General features: G+C 44.5%; 1 protein-coding gene across 1 annotated transcript in view; it reads left to right on the forward strand.

The window, feature by feature from the left end:
* Window positions 1-9,602: 9,602 nt before the first annotated feature.
* The window catches only part of Pxn (Peroxidasin), a 72,507-nt gene continuing 69,065 nt past the window's right edge, over window positions 9,603-13,044 (forward strand). The window contains exon 1 of the mRNA XM_089552852.1: window positions 9,603-9,817. Coding sequence (XP_089408978.1) covers window positions 9,639-9,817 — 179 coding nt within the window. The 5' untranslated portion in view covers window positions 9,603-9,638. The remainder of the gene's footprint in view (window positions 9,818-13,044) is intronic.

Consider the following 13,044-nt stretch of genomic DNA (forward strand, 5'->3'; position numbering starts at 1 on the left):
TCGGAATCGTCCAAGCTAAAGTTATAGCAGCAACCTCTTCAGACAACAGTGGTGGAGGAATATTACGGAAAAATTAAGGGGGGGGGGGGGGCACTTTGTTGACCTTCAGAGCCCGCAGTGCAACACAAGCAGTAGAGGTCGCGATTGCTCTCGCGGCCTCACATTCCGAATCAAAATACATAATCAATGACTCGCGAGGGGCTTGTCGGAACGTCGAACAAGGCTGCACTCCCTTCCTAGCCTATCGAATATACCAAAATTGCATACGGGATACGGACCCCGCACACCGTTACCTTATATGGGCCCCTGCTCATCAGGGGTTGGCAGGAAACGAGGCAGCAGACGCAGCCTCCCGCGCGCTCTCTCACCGGGCTGTTTTCTCCTCCCCACCTGATCAGGAACCCGACTTTAATCCGGTCTACACTTTCAAAGATATCACAACCTACTATCAAGATAGCCATCGCCTTTACCCTAGCCCATGTAAAGGCCTCAAGAAGGCGGATGAGCGGCTCCTTCTCCGCCTCTTCACCAATACATTGCTGTTCCCGGCAGCACTAAAACATTTCGACCCCTGCTTTAGCGGCCATTGCCCGTACTGTAGTGCGGTGTCTTCGGACACCTATCACATGGTGTGGGCCTGCCCCTCCAACCCGGCTATTCCCCCCATCCCTAACCCAACCAGGGAGGACTGGGAGGCGACCCTGCTCGGCGGCCACGACTTACAGGCTCAGCAAGCCTTAGTCGGGCGCGCCCGGGCGGCGGCCACCGCCACTGGGGTCCCATACTAGGGACCTCGACCTAGTGTTTGTAAGGATCAATCCTTTAAGGGCTGATCCAAACATACCTCCTGCCCCTTTTTAATAAATGTTTTTACCACCACCACCACCTAAAGTGCGGTGAGGCGGAAGCATTAAACGCGGTGTTGCTGCTTGTGTCACAGATATGTGGTTAAGATGTTAACCTTCGCCTCTAAGAGTGGAACGCGACAGCGTCTTGCAACGCTACCAGGGAGTCCGCAGAACGCCATCGCCCTTTCGGATCTACGCCTTGCATGCCAGTAAATTGGTTTTTGAGGAAAGGAAATGTAACTGTCTCGCATGTCTCGGTGGACACCTGAATTTGAAACCATGCGTAACCCCCATTCACATGAAAATGATGAACCGCAAAAGTAAGCTTTTCAAGCGTTTTATGCTCACTAAGGATCCTGCTGATGTAGTTTCATTCAAAAAATGCAATAATCTAACAATTGAGCTAAAGAGCGCTAAGCAAGCTTACCAGCAGCGCTTAGTTACTAATAACAACCACAATCCATGACAGCTATAGAAAGTTTTGAATGAAGCTTTTGTCGACAAAAAACATAACAAAACACTAGGTGAACTATTTGTCGAAAATGAGCTTTTATCCGGGGCTTCCCTTGCAGAGAAATTTTACGGTTTTTTTACTGCCTTCAAGCCAATCGGAGATGTAAAACCTGCCACTAGTATAATCAGTAATATGCCTAATGAATCACTGGTCTTTTATCAAACGGATTCGGAAGAAGTGTTCTCAGTATTAATGAATCTGAAATCAACACGCTGTGTGGATTATGATCGGCTGCAAATAAAACCGCTGAAGTTCGTTGCAGACCTAATAGCCCCGTATCTAGCTTTCATTTTTAATCAGTCCCTTTCATGCTCTATTTTCCCTAATGAAATGAAAAATGCCAAATTAACAGATCTTTAAAGGAGGTAATAAAGCCGTATTAACCAATTACTGCCCGATTTCCGTACTTCCGGTTTTTTCGAATATATATGAACAGATTATTCTAAAAAAATGGATAGCTTTTTTACTAAACACAGCTTGCTAACAGATTCACAGTTTGGGTTTCGAAAGGGACGCTCTACCGAATCTGCTCTCCTATCACAAAACGAATTTATCTTGCGAAATTTTCAGCGTAAATGTCTAACTCTCGGTATCTTTGTTGATTTCAGTAAGGCTTTTGACTTTCTTAACCACACTATTTTGCTTGCTAAACTAGAAATGTATGGTGCTCGAGGAATGAGTCTCCATCGTCTACGGTCATACCTCACTGATCGAAAACAGGCTGTTTTCTGTGATGGACATGGATCCACTCTTCAAGCTATAAACTGTGGCGTGCCTCAGGGCAGCCTTTTAGGTCCTTTTCTCTTTAACGTATACATAAATGACCTCGTAAACATTGAAAGTATTATTAAATTCATCCGGTACGCAAATGACACCAGTATTTTCTTAACGGGCTCCTCGACAGATCATTTATTAAATCGCGGTAATGCTGTTCTTAAAACTTTGCGTGCATGGTCCGTTCAAAATGGTTGTCTGTTAATACCAATGAATCTAAAGCTGTTTTCTACAGACCTAAAAACGTCAAAATTAACTTAAACGATTATCTTCAACTTGGGAACCATAAAATAGAAATCGTGGACACCTTCAGATCACTCGGTGTAATTTCTGACGCCTGTATAAGCTGGACCACACACGCAACACATCTTCGTAAGAATTAGCTCCTTCCTTTGGTTTTCTTGCTCGGTACCGCACTGAATTTCCTCCCTGTATAAAACGAATGATTTATCATCCCCTATTCCAATCACACATTAACTATTGCCACATAGTTTGGGCTACCACATCCAAAACGAATCCACAGAAAATTCTAATTCTCCAAAAGAAAGCTATCAGCATTATCGCAGGTGCCAGTTTTACTGCCCATACGGCTGAATTGTTTATTAAGTATGAAGTAATTCGTGTAAATGTTTTTCTTGAATACCGCCTATTATACTATCTCAAATGTTCTTCACCATCAATATGTAATTTTTCGCTAAATATCGCAATGTTAAAGCCCATAGAAAAGTATGGTCAAACCCTATCCACTGCAAAATGGACACTTCCACGGGCTAGAACGAATTGTGGTAAACAAGCACTTAATTTCCTTATGCCTAATGTTTTAAACAGCTACGAATATAACCAGGTTAGCAATATAACCTCCGACCACATGATTTAAAAGTGTACTTTGTAAATAACATTCGATAACTTTCCCTTTTCCCATTTGTCATCAACCAAGCAGTGTATAACTTTCAAATGCATTTGTTCAGATGTAATTGGTTTTTCTAGTTTGAAACTACATCTCTGTGTAGCAACACGTTCAATCGTAAATATTATAAATTCTTTCTAAAGTGTGCTCGTATGCGACCTGCCATCGTTGTATGTATGTGTTTATTTTATTTATTATTTTGTAATGGCTCTTAGATGAGCCACAGGCAATTCCAAGCTATTTTCTTTAGCTTTTGGGGTGTGGCTCATTCTAAAAACTGTATGCATAATCGTGAAATAAAGTTTGGATTCAAATTCAAATTCAAGATCTCGCGGAAGGGAAGGGAGGAAGATGGGAGGGAACGATGACACCGTATTCACTAGACGCGCTTTTGTTCATTCGAAACCAGCGAGCTGGCATGGCGGAGTGGTTAGCATGCTCGTCTCGCACTCCGGACACCCTGGTTCGATTCCCCAGCTCGACGGATTTCCTTCTTGGTTTTATTCATTCCTCTGGTCGAACTCGAAAGGTTAATACGTTAATTGGTGATTTAAGCAATTAACTAAACTCAGTCCTACTTCCATGGAGCATCACTCTACCATGCCATCAATTGGTTGCATAGTTACTAGCAAAAGTACAATTGGCCCCGTTTGAATTTTGCGCAGTGTGACGTCACGACCATTTCGACCAATTGAAAAGCGTGAAATTTCTGTCAACTCCTGCTTACAACGATGAGACATTAAAGGCTTCCGCCTTAATATTATGCAGATTTGAAAAACAGTATTGAATCAAATAACAAAGGGGTGAGGTGCATTGACAAAAAATCACGGGGGCACTTTGTTGACCTGAAATGCGGTGAGGCGGAAGTCTTAAGCGCAGTGTTGCTGCTTGTGTCATTGAAATGTGGTTAAGATGTTAAGCTTTGCCGCTAAGGGTGGAACGCGACAGTATCTTGCAACTCTGCCAGGGAATCCACAAAATGGGGTGCCTGACTAGGCATTCCACCTAGTGGTTTTAAGGGCGTGACCCTTCAGGTCACGACCCCCAACACCTCTCCCTATGATTAAATAAATGTTTTCACCACCACCCCACAGAACGCCATCACCCGTTCGGCACTAAATCTTGCTCGTCGGTAAATTGGTTTTTGAGGAAAGGAAACTCATCTGTCTGCATATCTCGGTGGACACCTCAACCTCTCCGTAACGGGAAGGAACGAGGATGGGAGTGAACGAAGATACCGTATTCACTAGACACGCCTTCGTTCATTCCAAACCGCGCAGCTGGCATGGCAGAGTTGTTACCATGCTCGCCTCGCATCCCGGAGACCCTAGTTCGATTCCCCAACTCGACCAATTTCCTACTCTGCTTTATTTATCTGGTCTGACTAGAAAGGTTAGTTAGGCTAATTCGTTAATGAACAACTTAAGTACACTGAGTTTCATTTGCTTCGAGCATCACTATACCACCCCTTTGATTGGTTCACGTCGCGGCCATTTCGACTAGTATAAAAGCGTGACATTTCTATCGACAACTCCTGCTTACAACGATGAGGCATTAAAGGCTTCCGCCTTAATACTGAGCATTGCCCATGAATAGGGCCAGGCTCATCAAGAGGGTCTCCAGCAAAAACAAAGGACTGAAAGAAAAAGAAATGGTAAGGTTAGTCCAAGCCTTTGTGCCCAGCAACATATGCAATGCACTCCCATATCTCAGACTCACGCAAAAGGAAAGAGATAGGATAGACGCTCTAATACGCAGGGCATACAAAACGGCCTTGAGACAACCACCCAACACCCCACCAGCTAGGCTCATGGGTCTAGGTGTAACAAAAACGGCGGAAGAACCCACTGAAGCGCAGTTTACAGGGCAGATAACACGACTCTCGAAAACTGCAGCCGGAAGAAAAATTCTCGAAAATGTCAACGCAAAATGCACTCACAACTCACCTCAAATCATGGATCTCGATGGGGAAACAAGGGAACGTATCATACTACTACCCCTCCCAAAAAACACGCACCCCTCTCACAGCATCAGCAGAAGGAAATCCCGTGTGGCAAATATGCACAATAAACTTAAAGACGACAAGTCAGCGCTGTATGTCGATGCTGCTGAGTACAGGCACAAGGCATATGTTGTGTCTATATTTGACAACAAAACAGAATGCATAGTAGTTGCGACCATACCAGCGAAAAGTCCGGAAGAAGCAGAAGCAGCAGCAATAGCATACGCCATGTGCGTAAAAGTTTCACAGGAAAAGATCATAATAAGCGACGCAAAAACTGCGTTAAATAACTTCATAAAAGGCAGAGTACATCCCCCGGCCGCAAAACTAATTAGCAAATACCACCCAGAAACTCGAATCAAAGCAATATTGACCCCCGCACACTCAGTCCTCCCAGGAAACGAAAAGGTGAACATAGCCTGAGAACTAACTATCCGGGCAGGACCAGACGCGTTCCCAGACCACGGGGCCAGCTCAGCGAAGGACTATGTACTCACTTTTAGTGAAATCACGACTTTCTATCAAAGGAGCAGATTGCAATTTTCCACTCCCAACCCCACGCTCACGCAAGAGCAAGCAACCACTCTCAGGCAGCTCCAAACGCACACATTCCCATGCCCCGCAATACTGGCCAAAATTCATCCAGATATGTACTCTGCAGAATGCAAAAGCTGCAGAGAGTATGCTAACCTTAACCATATCATGTGGGCCTGCAGTACGAACCCTTTTTGCGGAATAACCACAGAGGATCAGTGTGAGACCACGTTGCGCAGCTTGGACCTGTGGCAACAAAAGTTGCTCACATAGAGAGTTGACCAGGTCGCCGAGATCCAAGAGATCAAGGCCACCAAGCGACAGTAGCCCACCTGCGCCAGTAGGGAGCCTTCCTCTTCAAAGACTCTACAAATAAAGTTTATTCTCTCTCTCTCTCTCTCTCTCTCTCTTGTTCTCAAGTAGTAGAAAACGTAGCATAATCAGCCAATGATCACGCCTGGCAGCAAACGGCTGGAAAATTAATGCCCTTCCCACTAAACTCGAAATAACCGAATTTCAAACCACATGTACCGGACCCTCGGCATTTATGCAACCTTCCTCCGGCCGGCTTGGGTTTAAAAGCGCATGATTAAGGTAACCCGAATTGAAATGTGGTTTTGGGGGAGAGGAAACAGCGCAGTATCTGTCTCACATATCACATTAACCGCGCCGTAAGGGTAGGGTTAAAGAGGAATTAGTAGAAGAGAGGAAAAAAGAGGTGCCGTAGTGGAGGGCTCCGGAATAATTTCGACCACCTGGGGATCTTTAACGGCACTGACATCGCACAGCACACGGGCGCCTCTTCCGTTTCGCCTACATCGAAACTCAGCCGCCGCGGTAGGGTTCGAACCCGGGTACTCCGGATCAGCAATCGAGCCTCTAACCACTGAACCACCCAATTTGGTATTTTGAGATAACCCAATTTTGTTTAATCACTAGCAAACAGGTGTACGAAGGCCTGACGACTTTCTATGCCGACAGTTTTAAGAGTGTTGATCTTGGCTGAAAGTTACCAAACAAAGTTTATCAAACTATACTATAAACTATCTCAATGGGCGTCAAACATTTCCTCTATTCATATGAGACAGGAAGAGAGTAACTCAAAGGCGACTCCTTCGACGCTCGCAAAGACACCCCATATGCCGTACAAATGAAAACAATCACTTTTTTCGCATAATGCTTTGTTAGCATGCAGCCTTTACCTTTGGCCCAAGTCATTTGCTAAGTCAGTCTACTGTATGAACCAAAAGGACAACTTCTATCATGGCAAATAGCAACGAAGTTCGCCCGCCAGAGTACAGTCCTAGTGAAAAGTATTCAAGACAAAGGCTTTTCGCTTAAACCGATTATTGGACCCAACACGTACCACTCCACTGAAGACGAAAGGGGTTTGAAATGCTAAGACAACGTTTCTTCCCGCGGAAGAGAGGCTATCTGCTTGACTTGCACTTTCAATGCTCCGCAACACGGAGCATTCAAGGAACATTCATTCTACAAATGAATGCTATGGCCTGCAGACTTTTGACGGGGGGTGTACATAGGTTACATCGCGGGTAGAATCGCAAATCGCTTTGAGGCTGCTGGAAACAAAAGCAGCGTCGGATTATGAAAAGAAATCTGCGTATAAACTTCCTTGCGATGCCGGGAGCGTTTCCCAGAGAGCCTTGACGAGTGTTTTGAAGCAACTGGCTGTGTATGTAAAAGTGTTTCCGAATGTAGCGTCGACTTAACCTTATAGTTGGAGATAGGTGGAAAATTGGAAAAGTTGATGCGGATCCAGGTTATTGAGGCACCACAACGAAGAGGCGGAAGGCTGTGCGCGTTGTTCTTTTCAGTGTCCTCGCCTCCGTGCCTCAATAACATGTAACCTTATAACACCCGAGAAATGGGAATTTCGCATGAAAGTAATGGATTTCAAGTATTTAGTCACTGGCGGCACCTGCATTGCATAAGTTCAAAGGGCTGATCGATCTTATGAGAAAATTTTGCTGCATAATTAAGATTACCAGAATATGATAATTTCTGAATGACCTGCCAACGCAAATGTCTACACAAATTGTACCATACAATGAATCAGTTGTCAAATACCAAGTTATTGAATCATCTTGCAGTAGTAGGGTGAAGAAACTATAGGTTGTTCTGCAATTAAGGTTAATTTTGCAGGTGATCTAACATCTAGCTGACCTCTTGCATCCTATGGTTCACACCTTGGCATTTCTCCGACTGATATGGTGGGAAGGGTCCCTTCATCTTTGATGGGACTAATTATTATATATATGCGACCAAAGATGAATAATATACGCAGTTTTACTGTCTTTCCTTCATTTGGTGTATGGTTTATGAGGGTTTGACGTCCCAAAGCAACTCAGGCTCAGCTCAGGTAAGGAAGGGCTCCGGAAATTTCGACCACCTAGGGTTCCTTAACGTGCACTGACATCGCACAGTACATGGGCCTGTAGAATTTTGCCTCCGTCGAAATTCAACCGCCGCGGCCGGGGTCGAGCCCGCGTGATTCGGGTCAGCAGCCGAGCACTCTAACCACTGTAACCACTTTAACTAGAAGAAGCATACAACCTCTTGCTTACGTAAATGAAGTTTTTCTATCTATCCACGTAGTCACACATTTTTAAATGGCTTTGTTATATACTTTAAATCACCCTTTCCTGGTTCTCGCCGGGGAATTTCAGAATTTAAGAAGTTCTCCAGCCACTCTTTCTCGGTGTCTTTCGAAAAGCATTTCGTAAAATAAAGCTGCTGATGCAGGCATCTCGAAAAGGCGTTCCATTTCCTAGCAGCGTTGCTGAAGACTGCTGGTTACAGCAAGCCTTTCGGTAACGGCGTGCGACTCGAGAGGGTGTCCCCCAGCTGTGGTAACCCGAGTCTCGCCGTGATAAGATTGAAGTCTCTGCGCTGGCTTCCCCGCCTGCCCTAAGGCGCAGCATAGTGCGTCAACCGGAAATCACTCGCACGCGTTGCTTCTTCTGCCGAAAAGGGAGCCGCTACCATGTCTCACTGATCCGAGCGCCACCCTTCGACAACGTGTTGCAGTCGAGGCGGGGGAAGGCGACCGTACCAAACACTAGCTTCTCTTCAAGCCTTGAAAATGGCCCCATTATTATCTGAGTGAACACATATACTGGATTCTTCACTGTGCCTTCTACAATGTCTGGCGTACAAGTGTGGAGGTTGATTCCTTTTTTGACTGACAACCAGGGCTCAGTGGTTCGTTTGACACCCACCCGCACTTATAAGTACAGAACTGCTGGAGGAGTTCAGCTCTTCTGAACAGCTTGTTTATGCTTCCCATGCGTTCGACTATCCGTATATAGTTCGCCATGATTCTAGTCGCAAAGCAGTTATTGTCTCAATATCTTTGGTGATTTTTAATGTTTGATTAGTACAATGGGTAGCTAATTTTTTTTGCATTCCGTCTCGCTGACTGCAACCATAATTCCCAACGCTGACCTTTACTTTCAGGACGTTCATTTTAGGACTAAACTAAACATCTTTAAGCGGTGTTTATCGATACATTTTCACGCTCGGTGCACGAAACGAATTTTTAAATGTTGCTGCATCGTACTTACAATAGTAAGAAATGTGTCAGATCCGCGTTCGCGCCGTATGTCCTAAACAGAGGTGTTAAAGGGCGATATAAAATTTTACCTGTGTCTCCATTAATTGTGATGCCTTCCTTCGTTTTCGCTTCCACTTTTTCTGCAACAAAAGGCAATAAATCAGAAAAACTAAATTATTGCAGTGCTTGACATACCGCATATTTAAAATTAAGTCTCGAGTTATTCGCTTCCCAGTTCTCGCCGTTTTATTGCCGCTGAACTAGTAATCAAGCAAACATCACTGAAATTTACCGATAATGTTTCTTCATAGTTAATTTCTTTAACACCAGATGGCGCTGCGAACGGAATTATGCTCTAGCAAGAAAATCTCCACGTCTGAAAGCACATGTCGCAAAGGCGACAGCGTGCGGATCACTGACAACATTTCTAGACCACTGCAACGGTGCACTCATACAGCGAGCGCGGCAGACACACGCTAGGCAAGATGTCTCCGGCGCGGCTGCTGCTGCAGCTGCTCCTTGTGGCATCGTCGCTCCTGTTCTTCTTCGCCACAGCGTCGGCCAGGCCTTGTCCCCAAAGATGCCTCTGTGTCGGCACCACAGTCCGCTGCATGTTCCTGAACTTCGACCACGTGCCACAAGTGCCCGAGAACACTACAGTGCTGTGAGTAGCCACTTTCTTGTACCTTCAAGGAGACGGAATATTCGTATATTTCTAAGCTATCCCGAAAATTGATTTAAGAACCTGTATAACATGCTTCACGTTAAATGTTAGTTTTGCTTTGAACAGCGATTTATGCAAAATTTAACCGAAACTTCATTCGATCCAGTATATTACATACCTTCATGAGGGTGCGATTAAAAATAGGAATGGGTAAAATACCCATTTAAATTAGACACGTACTTAGGAGTAAGATTGAATTACTGCCCAATATTTGCATAAGAAAGCCATAATGGCAACATTTTTCATGAAGAAGTTCCTAAGCTCGCAATAAAATTAACAAAATCCCGTAGCATGCTGCAAACAATTACTATATTTCCCTTTTCCTGTGCCCAGCACATAACTCAGACATTATTGGTTGATCCTAAACTATAAATCCAGTTTGCGAGCTTCTCAGAGAAGTTTTAAGGTTCGTTGCGATTTTACCTTCAGCATCTCTAATACGTAAGGCAACCTTCAAAAGAGAGAGAAAGCAAGAAATCAAATAGGGAAAAAAACTCAATCACAAAGAATGAACGAATTCAACTGGCGAGTCAGACAGAACTTTTTATTGCTTTTAAGATTTTGCACACGTGCTGCGGAACTATTGCAAACCTGAGTTTTTCGTTCAAAATATTATTTTTGGAGCGTGAATGATCATCATGATTTCCCGGCATTCACACAAAAGCAGATTGGGAAAAAGGATTAGGTCATGTGAGCTATATAAAAAGTAACTTTTTTCTTTTCGCCTTAGCTGCTTCTGTTACTTCTCATTATTGTGTCTGAAAGGCTGACCTCTTTGGCCGCCGAGACTAACCTTGTCTTAGCAATAAAACAAATGAGTAAACTAAAAGAGGAAGCAAAATCTGCCTCGTGGATAAGACGTCGCGACTAACCCAATGGTCACGTGTTGCTTTTTTTTTTGAAAAGTGTCCAGTATAAATATTAGTATCTTGGGCAGACACTTGGTCTTTTTACTCTCAGTTTTCACTTTGTTTTTCGTAGAATAATCGCATAAAGTTTGCGGCAGCCATGCAATTTCAACCATAAATAATATGCTGAAACAGTATCTTTGGCTACACGAAGACTTCAGTCAAGATTAAACTGGCACTAGAACTAATCGACATTGGGCGGCTTTGACAGAATACAGTGGTCTAATAACCAAGTCGATACTTCTACTGAAATGGGTTCCTTTCTTATCTCAGTAAAGGTCGGAAAACTTAGCACAAGGAAAACTTAGCACAAGTTGGTCATTCTCTACTTTAAATTCCTAGACCATTGGTAGTCTTCGTACCAGTCCCGGTGCAGTGGTGCAACGTTTAAGCGATGCACCACTGATTTCCGATGAAAGGTGCTGCGACCGGTGGGGCTTGTGAGACTCATGTTGCTCTTCCCGTGCAGCCGCTGGCCACGAGTCGTTAATTAAACTGCCACCTGCCGCAGTGGGCAGATTTTCACAATCCAATGGATAGGTTGTAATGATATATCAATGACACGTGACCTAGATACCCCTCCTGGCATCTAGGTTCTTTGGGGATTTTTTATTTTTCGATTAAGTCCAACGATGCCGACACCGACTTTTCTGCTACATGGGACGCTTAACGCTACCCGGTTAAAACACTTAGCTTACCTTTAAGATAGGCTGTCGCCGATAAGTGCCGCAGTCAACTGTGACGAACAGGTAAGCCGAGCTTGTCAGCCAGAGCAGTTTGGTTCAGACGCGTAATGATACAGTCTGAAGATGATTTGCATATCCCTTCGCAACGTGACTGGGGAGACTGCGACAAAAATTCCGACAAGGAAAGTGCTCACGGTCGGAGACCTGCAAGTGAGACATGTAAAACGCGAAAACAAGCCTCTTACCAAAAATTACTTCTCATTAATAAGATTAAATATTTGACCACGATGTTGGGCCACCCGGAGCTTTTTCGCCTCGTGAATTACTGCTGTAAAACAAGTGGACCCTTTATTCTAAACTGCGAACAAACACACTCCTACTTGGTCTTAAATGTGGTCTGACAACGGTACAACATTACACTCTAGCTCAATTTATTGGCACCAAAATGGTATCCATCTGTCATCGTCGAATCAGAAGCCAGGTTTTCAAGGCTCTTCCCATGTACCAAATGGTATCTCACTGACTAATGGTGATTAATTAAGCAAAAATGCCTGCCAGTCACCGACTGTTTCAGCGCACGAACGTCTTTCAGGACATGGTCTCTGATGTACTATTACAAGATATGAGATCGTCTTCAGTGGCATGAACGTACGAGACAGCTTGTTTCTCGCATTACTGCCTGCGAGACAACTATACAGGCTGGAAGTTTCAGATCGTAGTATTTGAGAAAAAAAGGTGACATACATAACTGCTAAGGTCACAATTTTGGCATTTCTTTGTTGTGCCCTTCAAACCTTACATGGCTCCTACTGACTATTAGCTAGGAATAGAGAGTTGGTGCTTTAAAAAAAGGCAAAATAGCGAAAACTGAACAATGTTCAGATACAGGCAATCTTGGCAAAAGAATGTGACGTCGTTGATGTTCCTTCTTTTGAAGCCTACACTAGTGAATCCTCAACACAAGCCAAGCCATGATATTTCTTTGTAAACTGTCACATGCGTAGGACTGTGGGTCAGCAACCGAAGCTCCTCGGCTGCTTTGTATTGGTGCGAAAAGGAGTTTGTCCAAGACCTTGTGTACAGCCCGTGAAGGGGACTGCGCCGAGTCCTTGACATCAAAACCGCTAGACGGCCAAGTGCAGCAAGCGTTATCGCTGGCTTTGAGAAACGCGAAAAACGAAAAGCTGACTCGCAGCGCAATAAGCATGGACCTTGAAAGAACATCGCGAGCGATGGCATTGGAATCCCTCTCACTCGCACAGCGGCTGTTACGCAATAGTGTCGTCTTGCTAAGACGTCACGGTGGAGATGACCGCATCGTCGTAAGAGCCGGAGCGCCAGGATTTAGGAGGAATTTGTGTCGTATTTCCCTTAAGAGCTGAAACTAAGGTCTGCAGGCATGGGAAGTGTATCATTTTGAAGGCCTCCACGAGGCGACCGGTGCGACTGGGGTAACAACTAAGAATATAACTCATATCCTTCTTTGCCTACCCAGGAATTCATAACGCATTCAGAAGCATTATGGTACTATGAGGCCTTGCGTCTCCCCCTTGGTTGTCGTCTTATGTCCAGC

The sequence above is a fragment of the Amblyomma mixtum genome, chromosome 7 (genome assembly GCF_055824585.1).
Source record: "Amblyomma mixtum isolate Tamu chromosome 7, ASM5582458v1, whole genome shotgun sequence".
Taxonomy (NCBI): Eukaryota; Metazoa; Arthropoda; class Arachnida; order Ixodida; family Ixodidae; genus Amblyomma; species Amblyomma mixtum.